Source organism: Mustela putorius, unplaced genomic scaffold (assembly GCF_011764305.1).
Source record: "Mustela putorius furo isolate JIRA1106 unplaced genomic scaffold, ASM1176430v1.1 tig00000281_pilon_pilon_pilon, whole genome shotgun sequence".
In the NCBI taxonomy this organism is placed as follows: domain Eukaryota; kingdom Metazoa; phylum Chordata; class Mammalia; order Carnivora; family Mustelidae; genus Mustela; species Mustela putorius.
The window spans coordinates 14,222,286-14,246,614 of NW_025421343.1; the positions used below are offsets into that span (position 1 = coordinate 14,222,286).

Here is a 24,329-nt window from a genome sequence, read left to right on the forward strand (position 1 = left end):
GTGATATATATATGTGTGTGTGTTTTTGTATGTGCGTGTATATATGTATATACATATGTGTCTGTTTCTGATGCGGACTGGGTGGCCTCTGAGTCATGCAGAGCTGGTCAGAGTTAGACCCCTGGGTAGGACACCAGTCTCGACTGTCCTGCTCAGAACTCTTTTGACTGTCAGTTTGCACTGGGTTTATGGTCTCCAAAACACACACGTCCTACAATGACTTTCAAAAGCCTTAGAGAAATCTTATAAATGAAGAAATGAAGGGAAAACAGGATACTTCCTAAAACCAGCTCACGCCCTCTGTTCTCACCACTATGGGAGGCATGGCCATGCCTTGGCCGCCCCAGCACTGGGAGCACAGGCAGTAGAGAGGACCATGCTTGCCTCCTCCTCCCCTCATGTCAGCTAGACGCTATAGGCCCCAGTGGTCTTTTGCCTTGGAGCCAAAGGCAGCTCCTCCATGGCGGACACCCTCCATGGTGGGTACAAGGGGAGCTGAGTTGGTCTAGCACCATGGCCAGTCCCTCACGTGTCTACTCAGGATCAGGGACACAGCAGGAGCAGATCGGGAGAGAACACGTCCAACCACGGGGCGGCCACGGCTGCATCAAGCCATCACTTGCTCACAGGAAAGGCAGGAGCATGAGTCCCTGTCCAGGACTGGGAAACCCTGTTTTCCTCCCTGCTCCCGGAGGTTTCCTGGCTGCTCCGGGCTGAAATACAAAGCCTTTTCACGGACATTTTCACAACCACGCAGTGAGGTGGGGAGGCAGGATCTTTACGTCTATTTTACCAAGGGGAAATCGAGGCTCAGCATGGTTAGGTGGTTCACGCACAGTTACACAGCTAGTAAGCGGCAAAGCAGGGCCAGGGCTCCCTTAGCTGCACCTGGACCAAAACCCTGGAGCTATGGGGATCTGTCACTTCCAAGGACTGGGGTAAGTTCCTGTGTCCTCATCACAGAGCACCAGGAAATATGGCCTGCGGTGGTCTCAGAAGATCTCCACACTTTCTTTGATACACCTTCCTTCAAGAGGTGGAGATTAATTCCCCTCCCCTTGAGTGGGGGCTGGACCTAATGACTCTCTCCCAACAAACAAAAGAAGGCAGAGGTGGTGGCATGTGACTTCAAAGACTAGGTCCAAAAACCTACTGCGGCCTCCCAAGTGTCCTCTCTCTACCGGATCACTCACTCCAGGTGAAGCCAGCTGCTATGTTGTAAGGAAGCTTAGGCAGCCCGAGAGAGACCCATGTGGTAAGGACCCGAGCCTGCAGCCGGGAGCCACGAGAGAGCCATCTTAGAGACAGATCCTCAAAGCTCAGTCAAGCCTTCCGATGACCACAGCACCTGCCAGTATCCTGACTACAACTCTTCATAGACCCTGACCCGGAACCCCCCCCAGTTCAGCTGCTCCTGAATTCCGAGCCTGCACACACTGTAAGATAACACAGGTTTGTTATTTCAGGGAGTTAACCTCCTGAATTCCCCACAGACTGTGCAGCTGGAAGGGAGCCCCAGGGTCAGGCGCCAGCTTCTGGTTAGAACCTCCGCCGGAGGTGAGAGCCCAGCACACTGCACAGAGGCTGGCTGCTTACTCACCTTTCCGGGTCCTGCAGGTGGAGCAGCAGGTACACACTGTGGGGATGGGGGACATCATCAGTGATACCCCTCACTCGGCAGGAACCAGCCCCAGGCAAGCGGGGAGGCTCCAGTGGGTTCAATATAGGGGTCCCAGGACTGTGGGTCTCTGTAGAGACACCAAGGTGGGGGAAGGAGATCATTCCGGATTCCGCTTCTTCTCAGGGGCTAAAAAATACCCATGCCTGGCCCACAGAGGTCTGTCCTTAAGTCCTCCAAAAAATAATTGCCACTGCACCCGCCCCCACATCCCTGCTCTTGATGCCTTCCAGTTCAGAATGGCCTCCAGGAAACCTTCTCAGACTGACCTCTGGCTCTTCGGAGTGCTTAGGGTCAGTCACTTGGCTGTTGCTTTGCAAACTCTACTGGTCTCAGTGCCCATCTGGGCCTTGGTATACAGTAGGTGCTTACTAAATACATGCTGAACGTCTCCAAAATCATGGAAGGCAAGGATCATTCTTTCAACACCCTCTGCACCCTTCTTGGGTTTCAATGCCAAGCTTTCAATAAATGGTGTCTAACACAATTTTGTAGGGAGGGCAATATGTTCCTGGAAAGTCTGTATTTTTATTTCACACCAGGGATACGTATTTTTATTTTACATACACTGTTCCATAATATCTCACTCTGTTTTGTCCTTTTCTCACTAGGCACCATGTTTTTGAGATCCGCCTGGATGAACCTTGAGACTGCTGCCTCCCACAGCTGTACACATCTCCATGGGGTCCAGCCACCGCCTCTTATCTGTCCGCTGTTAGGCTGCCTTCAACAGCTGCCAGCTGTCCAGGCTTGGCAAATTCTCCTGTTTGCTCTCCTCCCAACCCTAAGACATAGGCTGAATAGGGATTACGGTACCCTCTTTCCAGAGGAAAGCACTGGAGGGAACTGTGCTCGTCTTCCATGCCCAGGTCGAATTCTGTAGTAGTGACCACCTGGGGTATCGTTCCGAGAAAGGGTCCACATTGCGAACAATGTGGAAAGTGCCTAAGGATGTCTGCCTTGCTCACACTGTGTCTGCTGCTCTGCGCAGGCCCACGGTCGCCCTGCCCAGAATGGGAGCCCAGACACCAGCCCCACCTGACCACGTCTTGTGTCCAAGGCCCATGAGGCCAGGAGGGAAGAACACCAGCCCTTGGTAGCTGGGCCTCCTCTGCCAGACATCCTTCCAGGCACCTCGATCCCCAACTGCCCTGGGGCCTCTGATCTGGGTGCTTTTGCGGCATGCCCCGGGTCATCTTTCACCTGTCTCTCTTCCCGAGAGGACTTTTATTTTAGGCCCCAGGACAGCTGGAGCGAGTGCCACATGGTCCCTGCCCTTCCTGCTGGGTCAGCACCTCCCTCCTCTGCCCCCTGGAATCACAGGTGCTGTGGCCGAAGGGAGCAGCAGGGAGAGCAGGCGGCATCCTGTGGTAGCATGAAGGTTCTCTGCTTCTCCAGGAGTTCCGAGGGCTCAGCCTGAGTTCCGGCATGCCACAGAGTGCGTCAGAGCTAATGGGAGGCGGCAGGACTAGCACCGAGACGGAGAATCCCAAACCCATGTCTATCTAGTGCTGGTCTGGGAAAACGGTCGAAGCCGGGCACATGCTTCCCATCGCCTTCTGACCTTACCAGGCTTCTCCCTTTCCCACGTTCCGAGGCTGCCCTGAATCACCCACCAAGGAGCAGTCTAGGCAGGATGCCTGGATCTAGTCCTGGGTGGCCTTGGCACCATACATGACCTCTCTGAACCTACTTCCTCTACTTGGTTCACTTTATAATGACAACATAGAATCTTAGAGGGCGAGGGACTGTGGGGCCGCTGAGGCCCACGTGCTGGCCAAAGCAGGAAGACCTCCTTAGAGCCTCAGTACATGATCATCCAACTTTGATTTGGCTCCTTCCAATTTTCAGGGACCTCTCAAGGCAGCTCATTTGTCTCCTGGACACTTTCCCATTAGAAAACGTTTTCATGGGTGGGGTTAGATAACAACAGAAGCAATAGCAGCTACTACATAAAATGCTAGGCATGACCCTAAGCACTCTTGCACAGATTATCTTATTTGAATCCTCAAGACACCCCTACAAATGGGTATTGTCATCCCATGTGTACAGATAGGGAACCTGAGCCCAAGTCATACAGGTAGGAAGCAGCTGCCCCCTGGGGACTTTATCAACTTTAGCCCATTGGTTCTTGCTCTATCCTCTGAGCCTCCCAGAACTGGGGCCCATTTTTCTTCCAAATAACAGTTTACATTGAGGTTCTGTAGCCCATGAGCTTACCGAAGGTGGAGGTGACTCCTAATTCCAGTTTTTAGCCCTATTTCTGAGATGGTGCCCAATAGGTCAGAAGCTGGAGATGCTCAAGGACATCTAGATGGTGGAGGGGTGAGCACCTGGAGGGCACTGGCCCAGGAGTGAGGAGGCCCCAGAGAACTCCAGTCAGTGGGTTACCCTGGATACCGTTCCCTTCCCTGGGCCTCAGTTTCTTCGCTGGTAAAATCCGAAGGTCAGATTGAACGATCCTGAGGTCCCTGCCTGCCTGGACTTCTGGGATCCGTTCTGAACTCTCCTGGGGGAGGGTTCACTTAGGAGATAACCCCCGACCCAAGATGATCCTCACCCCTATAGCCAAGCTTCGACCTTCCCAACCCCACTGGAGTTAAACCATCTTCCCTCCAAGAAAAACAGCCACAATCTTCACACCCGGGGCCTGGGGTAAAGTGGGCTATTCCTCAGAAAGGAGGAAACTGATGGACACCAGGCCTGGCTCTGAGCTGTTCCCCTCTCCCTGGCAGGGCACGTGAGTCTTTATTCCTAGGGCAGCCATAGGGCCCCTTTGTTCCCAAACCTGTCCATGACCCCCAAAGTCAGGTGGGGTCCCTGAGGCTTGGGCTGCACCTCACAGCACAGGGTCAGGGCTCCGCTCTGTGTTCAAAAGCAGGGCTGCTACCAGGCACATGTCACAGACCCAGGCTCTAAAAGGGTGGTCTGATTCCCATCTGCAAGGCTTGATTTCCCACCAAGGGTGAGGAGTCAAGCTGGCAATCCAGGACTGGCCCCTGTACCCTCTTCACCATTAACCCAGCCATGCTCAGCCACTGAGAGCCAAGGGCCCTGGAAGCAACCCAAGTAATGGTCTGGGAAGATGTGAGTCCTGGCCCAGCACCCTACCCCCTCATAAGCCCCCAACCCATGCCCCCTCAATAAGCCTGAAACCCACTGATGGGTCAGACACCCGTGGGTTCTGAATTTGGCTGTACCTCAACACCATCCCATATGTGAATCTCCTCCCCGACTTGCCGACCCCTCCAGACATGGATGCCGGGCTCTGCATGTTTAACGGGGCCCCGAGGTCAATGCTAATATAAGGATCCTGAGACACTGGGGATACAGGTGGGGTCTCCCTAAAGCCATGGCCTCTGCAGGAATCAGACCTCAGAGCTAGTGTGGCCCTTGGCACATAGTGGCTGATGGCGTGCGTGGTGAATGGGGGCTCAGGGCTGGGAGGAGATGGTGGAGTGAGGAAGTACAGGAGACGTTCAGGCAGGGGAAAAGGACCACAGGAGCCGTAAGCCCTGGGTGGGGAGGAGGAAAAATTCAGGTGCAGGTAAGTCCTCCTGGGAGTGTAGGGTCAGAGAGGAAAAGAGGGGAGGAAGCTGCTTTGGCCGAGGGCCAGCTGTGCCCATGGCCTCCAGACTTGGTTCAGGCACTATTCCCCAACCACCCTCAGATCATCAGATGGAGCACGCAAGACCCTTTGGTGCAGGTGGTCTAATCCTGTCCCCTGATCAGAGTCCCCCAGGCTAGCCTCCCATGCTGGCCTGAGTGGTGCTCTGCCTCTCAGCCGGCCTGGAATGATCTGATGGACATTTGTGTGCACGGCAATGCTGGGTTATATGCCACATGATGTAGACTGGGCCGCTGGCAACAAAAGCAAAGCCTATGAACTGGAAAGGGGGAAGAGGGAAATGACACCTACCTGAGCTGCTAGCACTCTCAGAAGCGCTCCTGGACATCTTGGGCTGGCCGTGTTTGCCGGTGGCTCGCCCGGACCCTGGTGTGGGGGTGCTGGAGGGAGCAGGGGCACCGTCACCCCTGATGGTGGTGAGGTCCTGCATGCTGAAGCTGCGAAGTCTCTCTGATAAGGCTCCCTGCCCCTGGAGACAACACAGAAGGGGGCCCAGGTCAGAGGCCTGCCCTACACAGCACAGGCTGCGGGGCAGGAGGCAGGCAGACACCATACAGGGGGCTTCTGGCAGTCAGCCAGGTGGAACTCAAGAGCTGAAAGGACTCTGCAGAGGGCCGGGGGCCGGGTGTACTTGCTGGAAGCACCAAGAGGGTCAAGGTCTAGAATGTTCCAAGGCCTTCTGTGGGTCCCAACAATTGTTCCTCTGGCTCCTGGCTCCTTCCTCTCCTTCAGACGCCCACATCACAGGGTGAGCCAGAGCCAGAGACAGACTCACTCCGGGCTGAGGACAGCAGCCTGCCGTTGCTGCTTCTCTGGCTTTAACATGAATAAAAATCCCTACATAGCCACATTTTGCTCAGTTCCCAGGACATAAGAATCTGGTCAGAAAGAGCAAAACCTAATAATCTGTGTGCTCGGGCCTTCCTCTTTTCCAAGGAAATAAAATTCAGCCAGTTTTTTGTTGTTTTTTTTTAAATGTTTGACAACAGTGATTTCTCTTATCTGTTCATGTTGCTGTGTATGAGGCTCATTTCCTTCTACTCTAGCATCTGAGCTTCATAAAATACACAAAAGGTAATGAATCAGGAAAGGGGGAAAATGATATTAAAAAAAAAAAAGCCCTGCTGACTCTAACCATTTCATATTCTGAGAGAGTCACATAATTCATCTCAGGGGAAAATTGTTCTTTTGTTTAGGAAAGCAAGATCAATCCATTATACTTATGAAAGGGAAGGTCCTTGCTGTCTGGATGAGAGAATCTGTGTCAGAATGAAAAGGATCACAGCAATGCTGATGCTCGGGGAGAGTGGTATTGCCCCAGGGGAGCCTCAGGGGTTGGAGAGGGAGCTTGTGTTTGGGGGAGAAGGACCTGGGAGGGAGGCCAGGGTCTGGTAGGAGACTGGGGTTATTGAGAATGGGATTGGGATTTGAATAGGAGGAGACTGGCCAGTAACCACCAGGCAAATGGATGAAGCTGGGCGTCGTCAGAAATACTGGTGGGCCTGTAGAATTTCCACAGGGGCAAGGACAGCAGGGGATGGGGGAGGAGATATTCTACTTGGATAAGGAAGGAAAGAGTGGTTCTAGAGGGCTGGAGGCCTTGGGGACAATAAGGCACAACAGATGGAACAGAACCAACAAATAAGCACAAAATCAGTGGGAATAGCTGACAAGAAGGTTCTGGTTTGGGGGTGGGATGAATGAAACAAACAGGGACCACAATGGCTTAGTGGGATGCTTTCAACATGGCAGAGGGTTTGGAGGACATTTTTCATTTCACTTGAGGAGAATAAAGAAAAAAAAAAAAAAAGCAATGAAAACAGCCAGCAAAGCAGAGCAGTCCATACAAGTGACTAGTCAAAGAGCCAGTTAGAAAAAGGAGCAAATGCAGAATGAGTTCGTTAGAGCGAAGAGGAGAAACAAAAAAAGGTCTAGAAGAAATGTTGGAGTAAAACAACATGCATGAAAATATGAAAAAGACCAGTTCCCAACCTACCAAAGATATAAAAACGTCTCTAGGAAACTAACAACAAAAAAGAAAACTATTTTAATACTCAAATAAAATTAGAACTGTATATCCAGGCAAAGGGGAGTCTGATGTTAAAAAGAGATGGAAATCCCCCTGTTAGCCTCAGATACCACCTGTATGATGGCGGCCAAGGAGTCGAGGGCTCACCTTCTAGACATGAACAACTGGGTGGTCTGCGCCATGAAAACCAGGTGGGACTAGCTGCCCAGTATAATCCCCTCCAAAAGCTATCAGCCAACAATCCACGATTATTTCACCTGGAAGCATTTTAGGTGACATCCAGAACTCAGAAGAAATGAGAGGACTGAAGAACAAAAATTGATTCTGAAAAGAAGGGGGGAAATATTGCTACGGACAATGGCATAATTCAGTGTTAGTTTCACACCCAGGAAGACCATTCACTGGCTCGCTTTTAGTCTTCCTCTGTTTAGTTACTCTTGTCCAACAAGAAACAATTTATCAAGGACGTTCTCTGGGCAAGAAGCTGTGCTAGGTGTTATTAGGAAACATCAACAATACAGCTTGATTTTGGACTAAATATAAAAAGACAAATGTATAAATAACCACACAGAGCTGCCGGACCAGAAGGTATAGAAATTGAGGATGAAGAGCAAGGGTTCTAGAGTCAAATTACAGTCCTATCATGGATTGCTGGGTGACCTTAATCTCTCCCCACCTCAATATTCTCCTCCGCCAAGGAGCATCCACATGGCGGGATATGGGGAGGGGGGAGGGTTACATGAGATTATGCCCAAACAATATCCATTACAAAGCCCAATGCCTAGTAAGTGTTCAAAAAATGCCAGTTATGATGATGGTGATGACGATGGTGCTGATGATGATACTGCCTCCTGAAACACACAAATTGCTGTTGGAATAAAAAAATGAAAAGACTACATTGGGCCAAAAGGACACAGATGGGCTTCATGACCCCAAGCCCAAATAAATGGCCAGGGACAAACTCCATCAATGTGTCTGCTAGTTCTTGCAAATGCTCAGCAATCTATCTGAGAGCAGGCACCATACATGGCCTCTTCGGCAAAGCAGTGGATTCCACTCCCAGAAGCCAGCCAACCTAGCTCCAATATTACTAGCATCATGAAGATCGGAAGTGGCAGAAGTTAGCAAAGAAAAGGGGTAATAATAGCTCTGTATCAATATAATCCTGACTCAGGCAAAATCAGAGTAGCGTAGATTCAAGGATCTTGAAAACAAATCAGCCTTTATCTGTCAAACCAATCTGAGATGGTTAGAATTGATATGGCCTTCTCATTTGTAAACCTCTCAGCCCTGCTCAGACTCCTGTCCATACCTCATTCCCATTCATTTTCCACAAACCCCAATCCACCCTGCTACTTGGGCTCTGCTCTGGAGAACCTCCATTTTATTATTCTGAGAACAGCCAAGAGTTGTTCACTGGTATTCCACAAAATTGGGCTCCCTATTTTGGGAAAATTAAGTTGGATCCCCTAAGTTTATTAAAGCTTAATAACTAGGGGCACGTGGGTGGCTCAGATGGCTGAGTGACTGCCTTCGGTTCAGGTCATGATCCTGGAGTTCCAGAATCGAATCCTGCATTGGGCTCCCTTGCTCAGTGCGGGGGAGGAGGGAGGTCTGCTTCTCCCTCTGCTGTTCCCCCTCTCATGCTCTCTTTCTCTCTCAAATAAATAAATAAAATCTTCTTTAAAAAAGGCTTAATACCATATTCTCCATAATTCAATTATCCATATTACCATATTAAAGCCTCTGAGAAGTCCTACAGTGTTTCAAATTAACTCACTGTATCTCAAATGAATTTGCCCACAGTGGGGTATACTATTGGTTGGCCATCCAAAAATCATCCCCCACCCCATTCTTGACATGGTGAAAAAATACCAGATTTCCCAATCTCCCTCGTAAGGATGGATGGCTATGTGATCCAATTCTGCCCAATGGAAGGAGAAATCTGCTAAGGAATTTCTGGGAGAGGAACTTTCTCTTGCTAAGAGAAGAAAGGCCTGACCCTGCTCCCTGTTTTCTGCCTCTGATTCTGGTGGAGGGGCCATTTTGTGACTAAGAGACTCACAGAAACATCCATCCAGAGCCTCAACATCACTCCCTCACCAGAATAATGACAGCCCTCTTTTACACCCAGACTTTGTGTAAATGATTTTCATCAATTTCAAGACGTATATTCTTTTTTCATCACTGATACAAGGGTGTGTCTTACAATTATCGTTGCCTTGACATCACTGTCATTGCCTACATAGGAATGCACTTGGTTGTCATTCCCCATGGCACGAACTGGACACCCGAACTGAACTGAGTGTTCAACTCACAAACCATCAAGAACCACCCGAAGAAGAAATATGGGTCCCAGTTGTCTGAAGCACATTCCATGGAGACCTCTGGTAAGATCAAGAAAGAGGCAGCATCCAACCTGGCAGAATGTGTAGCAGGAGTGCGGATAAAAGAGACAAGAGCTCTGAATCACCAGTGCTCCGGAAGGTAGAGAGTGGTATGGCATGGTTGTAAATGGATACAGAGGAGCTCAGGGGAAAAGTGATTCAGAGGAGTCGGACTCAGAAAGTTTAAAAGTGAGGTTAGGAAGACCTCAACCAATTGATCGTGCTTATACGTTCTTTTTAATGTGTGTACAAAAGTGACGCACGAAGATTCGATGTCCAAACAAGTCTAAGAGAGTCCTTTGGATAAGTAGAAGTAAAGAGCTTTCTGTCCTAATTTAATTGGTGATATGTTCTTCCTTATAAGATAACAATGTATCTCAGAAACCACAGCATTTTTAGCTCAATGCAATATGGCTGCCCATCTCCACAAAGTTTTCTCTGACCAGCTCAAGCTCCCTGGCTGGGTGCTCAGGGAAGTCTGGGATTCTCTGTAGCACCTCACACAATTATATTTAACTACTGCTATTGTTTGTGGGTTTGTCTTGTCCTCCAGACTGTCCGTTTTATTTACTAGTACAGCTTTGGTGTCTGTCACCATGATACAAATTAGGGGTCAAGGAGCTGAATGAAGGAACATGCAGCCATTTACCGAGCAATCCCCTCAGTAAGGGGCAGCAACAGGAAATCCCCGCCTGCACCCAGTGCATGGGGTCAAGGGGTCACGGTCCTACCCCTGAAGGAGCCCCTGTGGGCAGGGACTCTAGCTCTGTCCTCAAGGAGTATAGGAGAAATGCTGGAGGGCTGGAGGGTCCAAAGGTCAGAGAGGCCAGGCTCCCCACAGGAGACTTCACGTGAGCTGGCCTTGGAGGACATGTGTGGGTGAAGATGCGGGCCAAGTGGAAGAAGTAGATTTCTTAGTCAACCACCACTCTGAGCTGCCACTTCATTCCCTGCCAGAGGAGATGCTAAGGACACACGGGCACCACCTTCAAACTGGGTTAGTGCCCAAATGAACGCTTTGATGGAAGGGCCTGCTAAAAGGTCACAGGTTTCTTCTAGAACAGCTGGCGGGTGGAGGACAGGGGCAGGGGTGTGACCTACTCTTTACTGCATGCCCTCTTTTGTGCTTTTAGGACTTTATACCATAAACGTGTATTACCTTGAAGAAATCATTACCATTTCATTTTCAGAAACACAGAACTTTCCCAAGTTCGCCTTGAAGTTCCCATTTTTGTAAATACAGGGCTTGCAGGATGCTAATAAATGCCATCTAGACCAAAAAAGAATGACACGGAACTTTTTTTTTTTTTTTTTTAAATAAACAAATGAGAACAGAGAAGGAAGAAGTGATGGCTCTAGACACTGCAATGCATTCGCCGTCCAGCTCCGAGAGCCTAGGCTCAACTCTGCTATGAGGGGCCTTGACCAAGCCATGTTGGTCCTTCTCAGCCTTGCAACCTCATTGGGAAGTTAAAACATTGAACAAGATTCCCTTCGAACTGGAAAACTCTGAGTTCAAGAATCTATAACCCTCTTCTGTGGCTCATTAGCTGGCTCTGATTGAAATTCCAAAATAAGGGTTTTGAGAATTATTTGAAAATCTCTAAAATAAATGTTGGGTCTCCCATGGTAACTCTGATGGTGGAATAGAGTCTAGCGTGTATGTGTGTGTGTTGTTTAAAGTCCTGTGTCAATTTCCTCCCCAGCCAACACTCAGTTCAGAATATGAGCCATAAACAATCTTAGAATGCCGGAGCCCTTTCATGAACCAAGGTCAGCCTACCCTGAGTACATCTGAGCCTTCCTGGGGCTATCATACGACATGACAGTAGTATCCTTACCAACCCACCTCTGGAAGACCCTCTCCACAGCCCCCCATCATGGGACTGGGAAGGGAGACATACTCAGCCTTCTACGAGAACAAATTTGACTTACAATCTGTTGCCCTCCTGACCTCTTCATTCACTATGGTGTCAAAGCAAGTCTATCCAGATTTGTTATTGTTCTTTCTTTACCTGTTGTTTGTTTTCACAGACCCACCTTACTGTTTTCTGGGCACGTCAACACAGCATGGACTGGGGGTTCTAGAACCCCCAGAAATCCTACAGATGTGCCTGGCGGGACAAGTGAGGGTAATCCATTCCTGATTCTTTAATCTTGTGTGTGTGTGTGTGGTGTGTGTGTGTGTGTGTGGCTGAAACTCTTTAGGAAATTGGACTTGAAGAGGTAAATTGTGTCCCTGAACTTTCTATTAATTTGAGATCTTTACTTTCTCCTTCAACTGGTAAGGAATGAGAAAGCCACTTTGCTAACACACATCAAATTCTGTATGTTTTGATGTTTTAAAAAAAAATTTTTTTTAAAGTAAACTCTACCCCTAACGTGAGGCTCAAACTCATGACTCTGAGATCAAGAGCTGCGCGTTCCACTGACCGTGCCAGCAAAGTGCCCGTTTTGATGTTTTTCTTAGTTGGGGGTGGGGGGGGGGTGTTCCTGGAAAACCCAGACCTTTAATAATCTGGCATTCCAAGTAAAACAATTTACCACTAACAGGATGCCTGCCATTAGAGCCCACAGAGCCCAGGCTCAGTAAGCAGCTAAGCTTGGCTGCAAGCCCTTGATGAGGTCCTCTTTTCCAGAGGGACACACCAAGTCACAGGGGAAGGCTCCAGCAGAGCCTTCCCAGATATCAAATGCTTGTAACTAATGACAAAGAGAATAAAGACAACAGGTTTTAGTGAGCCAGGCAATTGATAAGAAAGCCACCAGCATAACCACATTTCCCACTGGTAATTCAGAACGAGTTAGTGCTTCCTTCTAAAGAGCTACCCACTTCGCTGACAGAGTTAACCCTTCTAGCTACACATGCTTCACATCAATGCCAAGCAGGCTCCGCTTTGACATGCTGGTTGGAGATGGGGGGCTTTGACTGTGACATAACATTAGATTAACAGTCAAAGGAGAAAGAAAGAAAGAGACAGGATTTCTCCCACAATAGCATCAATTATCAAATTCAACATTCTCCAGGCATTAAACAAAGAAAAAAAAAACCCAAGTAAGTTAATCACATGTTATATGCTACCAAATTAACACAAAAAAGAAGCTCTGGAAGGACACTGAAGAGGGACTGGCTCTGGGATTAATACACACATACACACACAGGTGTCGGGAGAAGAAACACCTGGCTTGGATCCAGACCATGGGCTGGTAGGTGGAGGGGGCTGCTGGCCTCTCCACCCGACTGGATCTGTTTGGAGTTAGTCACATCTCTCAACAGGGTTACCTGCCCTTCTCTGAGGTCCACAGAGGAGACCAAATGAAAGAGTCGAGCCACCTGACAAAGGGGAAAAGAAAAAAAGCCATGGGCACCAAGCCTACAAAACAGGGTTGAAGGGCGCCATGCTGTCTTCACCTAGGACACTCGCTCACTCACTCAACTTTCTTCCTTCCTCCATTCGCAGCAGATGCAGAGGGAGTGTTTCCAAAGCTCCGTGTGAAGCCCCCACAGAGGAACAAAGGTGAATATGAAACACGATATGGGATTCCTACTCCCAAGGAGCTCACAGTCTAGCCCGGGGCCTCTAGGCACAAATGCACACAGGCAGCAAATGACAAAGATGGCACAGTGTGGGGCCAACTTTCAGAGGAGGGAGAGAGGGCAGCTGGCTGACACCTGGTAGCGGTCTCAAGTCTCAGACTCGTGTGAGAGCTCAAACTTGAGTGAAGCCAAGGCGGAGTCTGCTTCCTCCTTGGAGAGCCAGAGGCCCTGAGGGGAGGCTGATGTGGTAGCAGACCAGCCTTCCTGGGAGTGGAGGGGATGGGGGAGGGATATTGCCAAAGGACAATAAGGGGGAGAAAGGACTAGGGTCAGAGCGAGGCAGGGAGACATCATCCCCAAAGACCCATGTGTTCCACCACTAGTGAGAAGTAGAGCTACAGTTACATTTGCAAATATGCCCACGGTATCATAAGCGATGAAGCTTTAAAGAAACTAGATCTTATAGTAACATGTATCTGTGATCCAAATTCCTTCAGCCTTGTCCGCACCATATCCCGCATTTGAGTGTCGCCCCAGCCTTGCCTCAGGGCAAAGAGGGAGCCTGCCTTAGTGCCATTTGCTGGCTGCCTTTGGCAGATAAACGCACCTTCTTCATTCCGAGGGATGTCTGATATAAAATGGTCAAAAGCTGCTGGCAGACAACTCGAGAAATATCCAGGGCTCTGAATGACTCTAAAATTCTCAGTGGGAGATGGTCTTCTCTCGGGGACTCAGCCATGGGTTCTCGGGGACTGGTGATGTACCCCAAGCACTAATGGTCAGGAACTGGCAGCCCAGCATGTGTGTGCGGGACGGGGGGGAGTAGGGGGTTTGGGGAGGGGCCTGGAGTGCTTACAGTGATGCAGGGAACTATGGACTGGGAACTAGACAGTCTCACTCTGTACCCAGCTTGGCGCATCCCAGCTGTGTGACCCTGGGTGAGCCACTCAACACCCAGGCCTCAGTGTCTAGTCCTGTGAAATAAGCAGGGGAGCCAAAGATGGCATCTAAGTCCCCTGCCTGCTCTAGCAACCCACAGGTTTGACACTCCTTCTCTCTTGGGGGATGACAGGGCTCACCATTGTAAGCTGACCCCAGGGACCCACTCCCGCAGTCACGAAAAGGAGGAAACAATGGTATGGAAAGCCAGGCAGAGAACAATGAGGGACCTAAACATGATGGCTGGAGGGCTTGCCCCGGGGAGACCCAGCACAGGCAAGGTCAACTGGGACAAGAGCCCAGGTAGCACCAGATACTCTGTTCACTACCACACCATAGAGAAAAGATGGGGAGAGTCTAGATCCACATGAGAGGGAAACTCAGCTTCCTCTCCAGAAGAGCTAAATTGTAAATAGCTTCCCAATGCCAGCATCTGACGTTTCTTTTATACTGCTCAGCAGAATAACGATCAACCTCGAGATGAAACCAACATACAGGAGAAGTGAGTAATACGCAACCTTCATGAAGCATGTAGTATGAGCTCTGCATTCTGCAAAGTCTCTAGGTACACTGTCCCATAAGTGTCTTGTGGCAGGTACCATGGTCATGCCCATTTTGCAGATGAAGAAACTGAGATGTACAGAGGTGAAGCCGAAAGTGTGGGAGCTGGGGTTTTTAATCTGGTTCTGCTTACCTCCATGGCCCACCCGTGATGTGAAGCTTTGCTCTATTAGCTGAAACAGCTAAAAATATGTTCAACAGTCCTTCATTCCTTTAACATTGACTGAGCACCTACTAGATAAGACATGAATTATAATGATCACAATAGAGTGCCATATGGTGACCAAGACACAAGAGAACAGTTCCACCTGGAATCAGAAGAGGTTTCCAAGGAGAAGGTGGCTTTTTTTTTTTTAAGATTTTATTTATTTATTTGACAGAGAGAGATCACAAGTAGGCAGAGAGGCAGGCAGAGAGAGAGAGAGAGAGAGGGAAGTAGGCTCCCTGCTGAGCAGAGAGCCCGACGCGGGACTCGATCCCAGGACCCTGAGATCACGACCTGAGCCGAAGGCAGCGGCTTAACCCACTGAGCCACCCAGGCTCCCAGAAGGTGGCTTTTGACCTTAAAAGATGGACAGGATTTCAGACAGGTGGCCATAGGGACAGATGAAGGCCCAGAGGAGGAGAGGCAGGAAAGAGAAAAGTCTAGAAATAGCACACAGAGTTATTATTTTTGGAATAAGACAGAAGATGGTGCTGCGAGTATAGTGCAAGAGGAGCCAGAAAGGTAGGGAGAGACCAGAGGAGGTGGAAGAGCTGGGATCAGGGCTCAAAGAGGAAGGGAGAGGAGTAGGAACTACCTGCAAGGCTACTGCAATAGTCCAAGCCCTGAGGAAGAGAGTGGGGAAGAAGGTCTGGAGGAAGGGAAGGGATGCCAAATGGGCAGGACTTGAAGAGTAATTGGGAAGGAGGAGGAGCACCAAAGATGACTGAGATCTGGAGCCTGAAGGCCTGAGAGGGTGGATGGTGATTTCATTGTCATCAGAGAGATGGGACACAAGAGGACGGCAGATTCAAGGTTAATGAAATGCTGACTAAAGGTATCAAGGAGCCAAGGGGAGGAGAAGTTCGGCAGAGAATCAGAAACACTGTCCTTGAGCCCCTGGCAGAGAAGTCTATCTGAGAACCGGTGCATCAGGGGACAGCTGAAGGTGAGGGAAAGAATTAGATGATCCTGGGAGGGAGAGGAGAATGAGGTGGGGTTCTGGAGAAATCCCACGCAGCACTGTTGCAGTGGGCAGCTACGGGAGGGACAGAGTGAGCAGGAGAGTAGAGTCAGGGAGGAGGAGGAGACCAAATGGTGCCACATCACCACAGCTAAGAAGCGGCTCCTTCCTGCTCACAGGTGATCTCAAAAATGCTTTCTCAGACCTCCTCTCGGAGACCAGGTAAGCGGGCAGGCTTTTCCTTCCCACTTAGACATCTGGCTGCATATATATATTTTAAGATTTCATTTATTTATTTGACAGAGAGAGATCACAAGTAGGCAGAGAGGCAGGCAGAGAGAGAGAGAGGAGGAAGCAGGCTCCCTGCTGAGCAGAGAGCCCGATGCGGGACTCAATCCCAGGACCCCGAGATCATGACCTGAGCCGAAGGCAGCGGCTTAACCCACTGAGCCACCCAGGCCCCCCCACCTCTGGCTGCATATAGCCTCCACAGGGAAACTTGGAACAGAGAGGCGGCAAGAGACATCTGCATGAGTTCCCAGCCCTTCCTCAGCCATTGTGCTAGGGTTACATCAAGTTAGTCTTCTTCCTTCTGTTTTAGCCAAGGACAGTGTGACATAAAATTAATATTTAGAATTCACCACGGCAACTGGTGTTGAACACCAAGTTTATCTAAACTGTTATGGACAACTCGCTGAAAAAGTCTGGAAGAATTGCCTGCCCTCTAGGTCTCCCAAACAAATGGACTCACATCTCAGCTGAGCTCTCCACAACTTGTCAGAGCAGAACCACTCAAGACTTCCCCACCAGAGCGGGTCTACCATCTTGGCCTTCGTCGCGCAACAGCCCATCTTCCTGAATTCCTCTTCTCTGGTGTTTCTACCAAAACTGCTGCCTGTCACCTCACTGCACCTGATAGTTGGCCAGGGAGAGGACAACCAACCGAAGATGCAGAGCCATCGGTCTGCTGAAGAGGAAGGGCTGGGAACTCATGCAGATGTCTCTTGTCACTAGTCTTAAGAGCTTCCGGGAATGAGCTTCTGGTTCCAAAAATAAAGTTTCTTGGTGGATTGAAAGCAGTATTTCTTCCAAGAAAGAGGTTTAGAAAAACCAGCGATGGATAGAAGATAAGGATAATTGAGAGAGGACTTAAAAAAACCCCAACAACTATGATGAACTGTTCCGTAGAGTTTTATTTTCAAGGCAAAATTGAGCGGGAACTTAAAAAATGAGTGGGAAAACGCTACAATTTGTCGCTCTGTGTCCTGTGCCCAGCTGTTCAGATGCTAGGGCTGTAACCAAGGCCTGGCTCTATCTTGGTGGCTGTTGACCATGACCCTAACTGCAGGCAAAATGAGTTCTGGCTGGCAAATTGAGGAAACGGAGTCATAGTGTGAAAGTGGGGCTGGACCAGGGAAGACACCGGAGAAATGAGGGTGACGTTGTAAGTAAGCTAAGTTTCCTTCTCCTTATTTTGCCGCTGAACCTCATATCTGCTGAGTGGATAAGGGAGGGGGCCTGTCAAAGTCAGGGCCCTGCAGGTGAAAGGGTGAAAATTAGGCAAAGGAGAACCCAAAAGGCTTCAGAGAGGGCTTGAGGCAGGGCTGCCCGGGAGAACGTTCTGTGATGTTGGAAACATTCTGTGTCCATGCCAGCCATCTGCTACCATGGCTGCTGAGGACTGGGAATGTGACTTAGTATGACTGAGGAACTGTATTCTAAATGTACTTACTTCTAATTAATTCACATGGAAAGAGCAGCACGGAAAGAGCAGGACTAGAGAATCAAAAAAGTTTACTCTTGAGATCATTCAACAAGGTTTGGTAAGTAGCTACACGTGCAGAATTCTAAACAAGTAGGCACTGTTGGGCTCTTTATTCTGTTGTTGTCGTTTCCCTTAGCAAGAAATAAAGGAAAATAATCTGGAGCCTCTCATCTCCAGAAGTTAACAATTTAAATAGGAAATATTAGATTCCAGGGAGAAAAGCACGCATACAATCTGGGGCAGAAAAATCCCGAATTCACAGACTCTCAGCACTACCTGGAGCAGGTGTGTTACCAAGTGACTTTACCAATGGTATGGGTACCAGTGGAACTGGTTTAGGGATAGAATCTCTAGGGGGAGGAAAACAACATTATTTTTCAGGTTATGAGACAAATACAAGCAAGGCTGGTTTACCAGGTCTAAGAACCGGGCAGGTAGAAGAAACCTAGATGTGCTTCCAAGTTCAAAAGCCATAGGGTGGCCTTGGACACCTCAGTGTTTTCCAACTTTTGTTCAATTGGTTTTTCTCACTATGGTTTCTCTTCCATGTGAGGGTATGTTTCGCTTATTCTAGAGTATTATTTTTAAAGAGAGAGAGAGATTTCCAATTCTAGTCTTAAAAAACCCTGGAGCTCACTTTTCCCTCTGGGTGGAATTACTGGCTAGGAAACAACCCCCATGTAGGCACAGAGCCAACTTGGAGAAGAGGAACATTCAGACAGATGGTCCCAGAGAAAGGTGTCCTCAGGAAGGAGACAGAGCAGTTTTCACAGAAAGAAAAGATGCATCCACACTTCCAGAGAGGGATTAGACCCTGGGGAAAACTGGGAGTGAATTGGGAGTGAGATGGGGGTTTGTGGGCCTGGTGGGGAATCTCCCATGTGTAATTCTGTTGTTTTATTTTCCAGTTCTAAGATAAAATAATGTTAACATTAATAACAACTTACACTGGTACAGTATAGTGTACAAAGTTTCTTTACTCTTCCTGATGATGCAAAAACTCTGCCAACTTTTTTTGGGGAGGGGGGGGGAACAGGGCTCAGGGCTCAGCCCTACAAGAAAAAAAAACTATTAAATCAAGTGTGTGACCACATTATGTTGTACACCTGAAACTAATATAATCTTACATGCTGATCACATTTCAATGAAAAAAAAGGGGGGGGAAGCATAAATAAAAGATCTTTTAAGTTCCATATTTCCTTTCTGGGGAGCCTTTGAAGGATGGAAAAGAGAGCAGAAGACAGGGAGGTGGGAGCCCTCATCTAGGTACCTGAACCCTCATCTGTCTGAATTAAGAGACAGTCTTTCATATAGCTCACACTCTCTTGTGTGTCCATTTGGTTGCATGTAGTAGATATTTAGAGTGAGAACTGATTTGTGAATTGAGGATGTTTTAGAGAGGCAGGGTCCAAGAGTTGTCAATGGGGGCCATGAGTAGGGTGAGCCCCAAGTCCTGGTTTGCTTGGAACAGGCCTCATGTGTACCTATTCCTGCTGTAATTATCCCAGCACCGCTTTCCCTCTCAGATGTGTCCTGGTTTGGACAGTAACCCATACAGTCACCCTAGTCGTGGGAGACTTGGCAGGCTGTCTTTTTTTCTCCCCATAAAATTGTTCTGACTATTCCCCTGGTGGGGGGTGGAGGGGGTCACCAAGGTTGTTCAGGGCTCAGCTGGGAGCAGCGCACTGTGCTAGGCTCTTAGGAGCGTTACAAAGAAGGAGAGGGATTTGTCTTCCCACCATAATATTTCTGAACTAGCATGAAGTCGTAAGGAAATGAAACACATACACACACACACACACACACACCTCACTTTCTCATTCTCAGGGCTAGCACTTCTAAGAAGCTAATTCTGCATCCCAGGAATGTTCGAGTAAAGTGCTCGAACCCTAATCACCTGTGTGCTTCTGACTCTGGAAGGGGCCTCAGGCAGTGACCTGGGCAGAGCTGCCTGTTTAAAAATCATCTGGGGAACTTGTTAAAAATAGAGATTGGGCCTCCTGCCTGAGATTCTGAATCAGCACATCTGAGAATCTATTAAAAAATGATAACAAGGCTTCCCAGGTGGTTTGGACATGAAAGCCAGATTTGGACTCACTGGTGAGTCATCATCCTTTGACCCCTGCCTAGAGTGACCCTTTGTTGCTGTGGAAACCACTGATTTACCCCTCAGCCAGACTGGATTTTACTTCTTCTTCTTCTTTTCTTTTTTCTTTTTTTTTTTTTTAAGTACACATCTGTTTCAAAAATAGAGGGCATTATTTTTGGAAGAGAAGATGTGCTTTCCCTTTCATGGTATTTATATTTAGAGAGGAGAAGCAAAGCCCCCAAAAGGCAGAAAGCCTTCCCATTTGAACCAAATTCAGCAGGAAGTGGGCAACCCTCACTACTGTAGCACAACCAGAAAGAACTAATGAGCAGTTATTTCCTGAGGCAAGTTTCAGACCGTCTGGAGCTTCCCTGTTGTGAGACGCCTGGCTGGAGGTTTGGGCTCACAGTGGTCTGAGGGGTTGGCGGATGGTTGGCCAAGATGGCATCAAGAGAGGCTCCAGCCTGAGGCAGACCTGGAAAAGGATGGCCCTGCTGAATTACGGTCAGAATAACATTTGCACACACACTGCTGTACGGCCAGGAGACCCACACTGAGCCACCCTGATGAATATCTCACATTTATTGGACATGAAACAGTGACCCATCTTCCTTCAGGCTTCAGAAGCAGAGGAGATGGGGCTGAGGAGCCAAGAGAAGGTTTCTCTGTAGCTTTATGTTGCAAAGTTGGCCCGATGAATTAAGAGTTTAGCAATGCTGAGTTCTATCTTTTAGCTTTGAAAATAAAAGCACAAAATGGTTACATCTCAAACAGAAGGATCTCAGTGTTCACTGCTCCTTATAAATCCTGATACCTCTCCTTGGCACACCCAAGCGGAATGTCCCCTCCCAGGATACTCACTGGGATCCATCACCTCACCAGCAGCTACTGGAGTATGGGGGACACCACACTACGGTTCTGTGTTATAGAAGGAGCTGGTGCTTCTCTGAATAGGGATCCTTCCCTTTGGGTTGTCCTTCTCTCCCTCTCGCAGACTTTGTCTGCAGAATGCCTTGGCTTCAAGTGGATGGTACTTTTCAAACAAACACTCAACCCCAAGAGGTAAGTCTTTTTTCCAGAAATGCTTCTAATGTGCTTTTTGCTTTAGGGCACAGAAAACCAGGCTCGGTCCCCTGATCCAGTGGGCTGTCAATACACTCCATGTGACCATCCACTCAGGGCCCATGGACCACCAAGGTCGGTATCAAATATCCTTCTCCAAAGCCTTTCACAACTCTGCTCCCCCTTGCCTAAAACCATCAGTCACCACCTAGGACATAGGGCTTCCCTTTGCTCACACAACTCACCTCCCAGCCAGTGGGTCTTCCCAAATACTAGTATACCTGCCTCTCTTCCACCTCAGCTGAAGGCAGACCCCTCCTCCACATTTGGACTGGGAATAAGGACTGTCACCAGGAAACACAAGGCAATCTGCTGGATTTACTCCAAGGGAAATGTCTACCAATTTAATTTTTCAGGGTTGAGCACATGATGAGAAACGGACGCAAGGACAAGGAGAACGTGATGTGAGACCGATGAAGCTAGAAAGGACCATAAGAGGACACGAATGGGGACCATAACAGGACGTGAACGGGGCTGGATGGAAAGGGAAGGAATTGAGGTCTCCATCCCAGCGTCCCACCCGACCAGTCTTTACTTCAAACCTCCTCCAGCTCTAGTTGCTACTGCTACACACATCTTCCTCCTCCCTGTCTGAACCACTCACCTCCTGTGGGACCCTGGGCTCCTCCCTGGGGTCTGCTGTGCCACGTGTGCATAGAGCCACCCACTCATGCTGGTAGTCTCCCAGCACTGGCCATATTTTGATTTAGGGGTCTCTCCCAGTGCACCCCGGGAAACTGTAGAGAAGAGCTCACTCCTCCCTTTTTGTTTCCTTTTTCCCTCAGGCTGAAGCTCCAAGTAATTCAGAGGTCTTAATCTGGGACCCACCATGAGTTTCTGGAGCTTATTAATTAATTACTCTGCAGTATTATTAATTATTAATTAATACTCTGCAAAATTTCTTAATACTGCACACATCGTTTGTGTGTGAGTGTGTTTGTGTGTGTCTGGGTGCATGTGTGTATGCATTGGCACAATTTTCTGGGGGTAAGATGCACCAATTTTTTTCTATCAGATTTTCAAAGGGAACCCCAAAAGATGAGGAACCACTGATAGGTCCTGGTCCTGAGCCTGTCCTGTGCAAGTTGCGTGGGTGATGAACAGTGTGGGTGGGTGGGCTGAAGACGCTCACAGGTTGTGACGCTCAGCAACGGCCCCCCATCCCGGCCCACCGCACAGTACCTTGGAAGCAGCCATCACTGCCGCTGTGGCCGCCACATTCAAGCCCCGCTTCCCAAAGTGCACAAGGGCATCGTAACTTCGGTCTTTTGCTTGGACCAGGCAATCGTCAATTTCCTGTTGAAGGAAAAGCAGAAGCACACTGAGTTGGAAGGTTCAAATAAATCTCTGTTCTTTCCTCCCTTCTGAGCACTGAGCTTGGCAGTGTGCCCAATCACGGATTCTTGAGACTGAAAAGTCATAGGCACTTCGGGATGCGTGTTTAGAGGAAGAGTAGACAGGAGGAGGATAGGAAACAGAAGAGATACAGGGAAGTGAAAGAGAAATTTCAAAAAAAAAAAAAAAAAGTGACTTCCTGATCTAGGAAGGTTTACTTTGAGCAATTGCCTAGGATTGTTCCTAAAGTCCTCTAACCTTCCAGGAAGGCTCCAGGGGTCCCGGATGTGGATGGTCCTGCATTCTACACGCAGCTACTCTCTAAGACACTGAAGGAACTGAAGAACTGAAGGAGAGAATGCCAAGAACCCAGCATCTAACCTCAGACCTGCCACTAACTGGCTGTCAGGGCTTGGCAAGTGTTTAGCATCTGAAAAATGAGGACAGTGACAGTATCTAACTCATGGAGCACAACAAGGATTACATGAGACCATTTTAGTAAAGCTCTAACACAGTGGCTGGTTCAGTAAGTGAGGACCACTGTCATCTTCCTATCTCAAGGGGGTCAGGCCCTTGCAGCTCTGAAATCCCACTATTCTGTAGCTATTTCATACTATATCCAAATCTCTCCCATGTAGGTATCAAGGGGAAAGATGACATAAAAAGAGGTAAGTGCTATTTTTGTTGATAAGGGAGATCATTTTATGGATAATGAAATAAAAGCAGAAATGAGAAGTCATCCAACAATACCCCTAGGGTCAGGGGAGAGGTTGGAAAGAGGACTGAAGTCTCTTTCCTTCAGGGACCAAAACAGTGGTTTACTTCAAATTTGCATCGAGTCTGGCTTATTCTTTTCGTTTGTTTGGGATGGGTTGTTTTGTTGTCACTGTTTAAAGAACGGCTATTTTGTACCTCACAGTAGCTCATTTCAGAGTTCAGTAATACAAAGACACTTGGCTTTGGTCTCATTTGAAGTTCACACATCAGTGCATTTCCTTTGCTTTGAGGTATCAAGTGGGACAGTCAACCCCTGTGCATTCCTTGTTTAAGACTTCCCCAGGAAGTCCCCACACTAAGTTTTCATTGTGACCCCTGACTGACTCTGGTAGGGATTCTTGGCAGCTCGTAAGAGTCAGTCACCTTCACTTTACTGGAAATGACAAATGACATCGGTGGCTTCAGGGTAAGCCCAGCATGTGGGGAAAGGGAAGTGTCAAGAGTAAGGATTTGTCAACCAGGTCATGAGAGAGCTCCCATTCCCCAAAATCCACCCTTCCGAGACAGGCAGTGCTATATCCTGGTTCCTAAAAGTGTTCTCAGAAATGTCTATAGTAGTCTGCTCATCCAATTACTATGTTCCCCTAAGAAGGCCAAAGTACTCAACTTTCAGAAACAATAGAAATTTATATATAAAGCCACCTACAGGGCTCCTATTTTATGTTAAGAATAATATCTCAATCAGTTTAGAAGATCATGTAATAGAATTAATGAATTATACAATATTGGACTCAGTAATCCCGCTCTTGGCAATTTATTCTAAGACAATAAGTCAAAAGAAGAAATTAATCTTGAGGTACTGTGGGGTTCATGAATCTTTATGAGGATCAAGTACAAATCGGTTATGTGCAAACATGTTTAATATCTCGGAATTTAAATGTTGTATCTATATTAAGGGTTTCTGTTGTCTTTCGGTATTTGGGGTTTTTTTGGTATACTTAAATTTTTAAAGAAAAGAGTGGTATGCATAAAAAACAAAGTTATCAAAGTAATTTAGTAAGACAAAGGTAATGCATTTATTATTGTATGAAATCTTAAAAAAAAACCAGTAGAGCAATCCAGTGAAAGCAAACCTTGCAAATTAAGCTCAGTGGAGATGTTAAACAAAAAATCATTTTATGGACAGTGCCATTATAAGTAGCTTATAATTAAATTTCTCTTCAAGAGATATAAGTTGTAATTCTTACTTGAATTCTTAGTTATTGCTGACCCTTTCCTGCAATTTTTCCCTGTCTTATTTTTCCCATCTCTGGCATTAGACAAATCTATATTTTCATTGCAAAGATGTTTGTGAAGCAACTCAAAGCAAAATAAA

General features: G+C 48.0%; 1 protein-coding gene across 4 annotated transcripts in view; it reads right to left on the minus strand.

The window, feature by feature from the left end:
• Positions 1 to 24,329, minus strand: part of REEP1 (receptor accessory protein 1) — a 105,255-nt gene that overhangs the window by 9,224 nt on the left and 71,702 nt on the right. For 2 of the 4 annotated variants that reach the window (XR_006606453.1, XM_004742353.3), the window contains exons 5-7: positions 22,085 to 22,198; positions 12,904 to 13,056; positions 5,598 to 5,775 (exon numbers count right to left, since the gene is read on the minus strand). Coding sequence is in view for 3 of the 4 variants with exons in the window: in XM_004742353.3 (XP_004742410.1) it covers positions 5,598 to 5,775; positions 12,904 to 13,056; positions 22,085 to 22,198 (445 nt within the window). In the remaining variant the exon portion in view is untranslated. Of the gene's footprint in view, positions 1 to 1,600; positions 1,637 to 5,597; positions 5,776 to 12,903; positions 13,057 to 22,084; positions 22,199 to 24,329 lie in introns of all 4 variants that reach the window. The other 2 variants (XM_013051223.2, XM_013051224.2) reach the window with 2 other exon arrangements.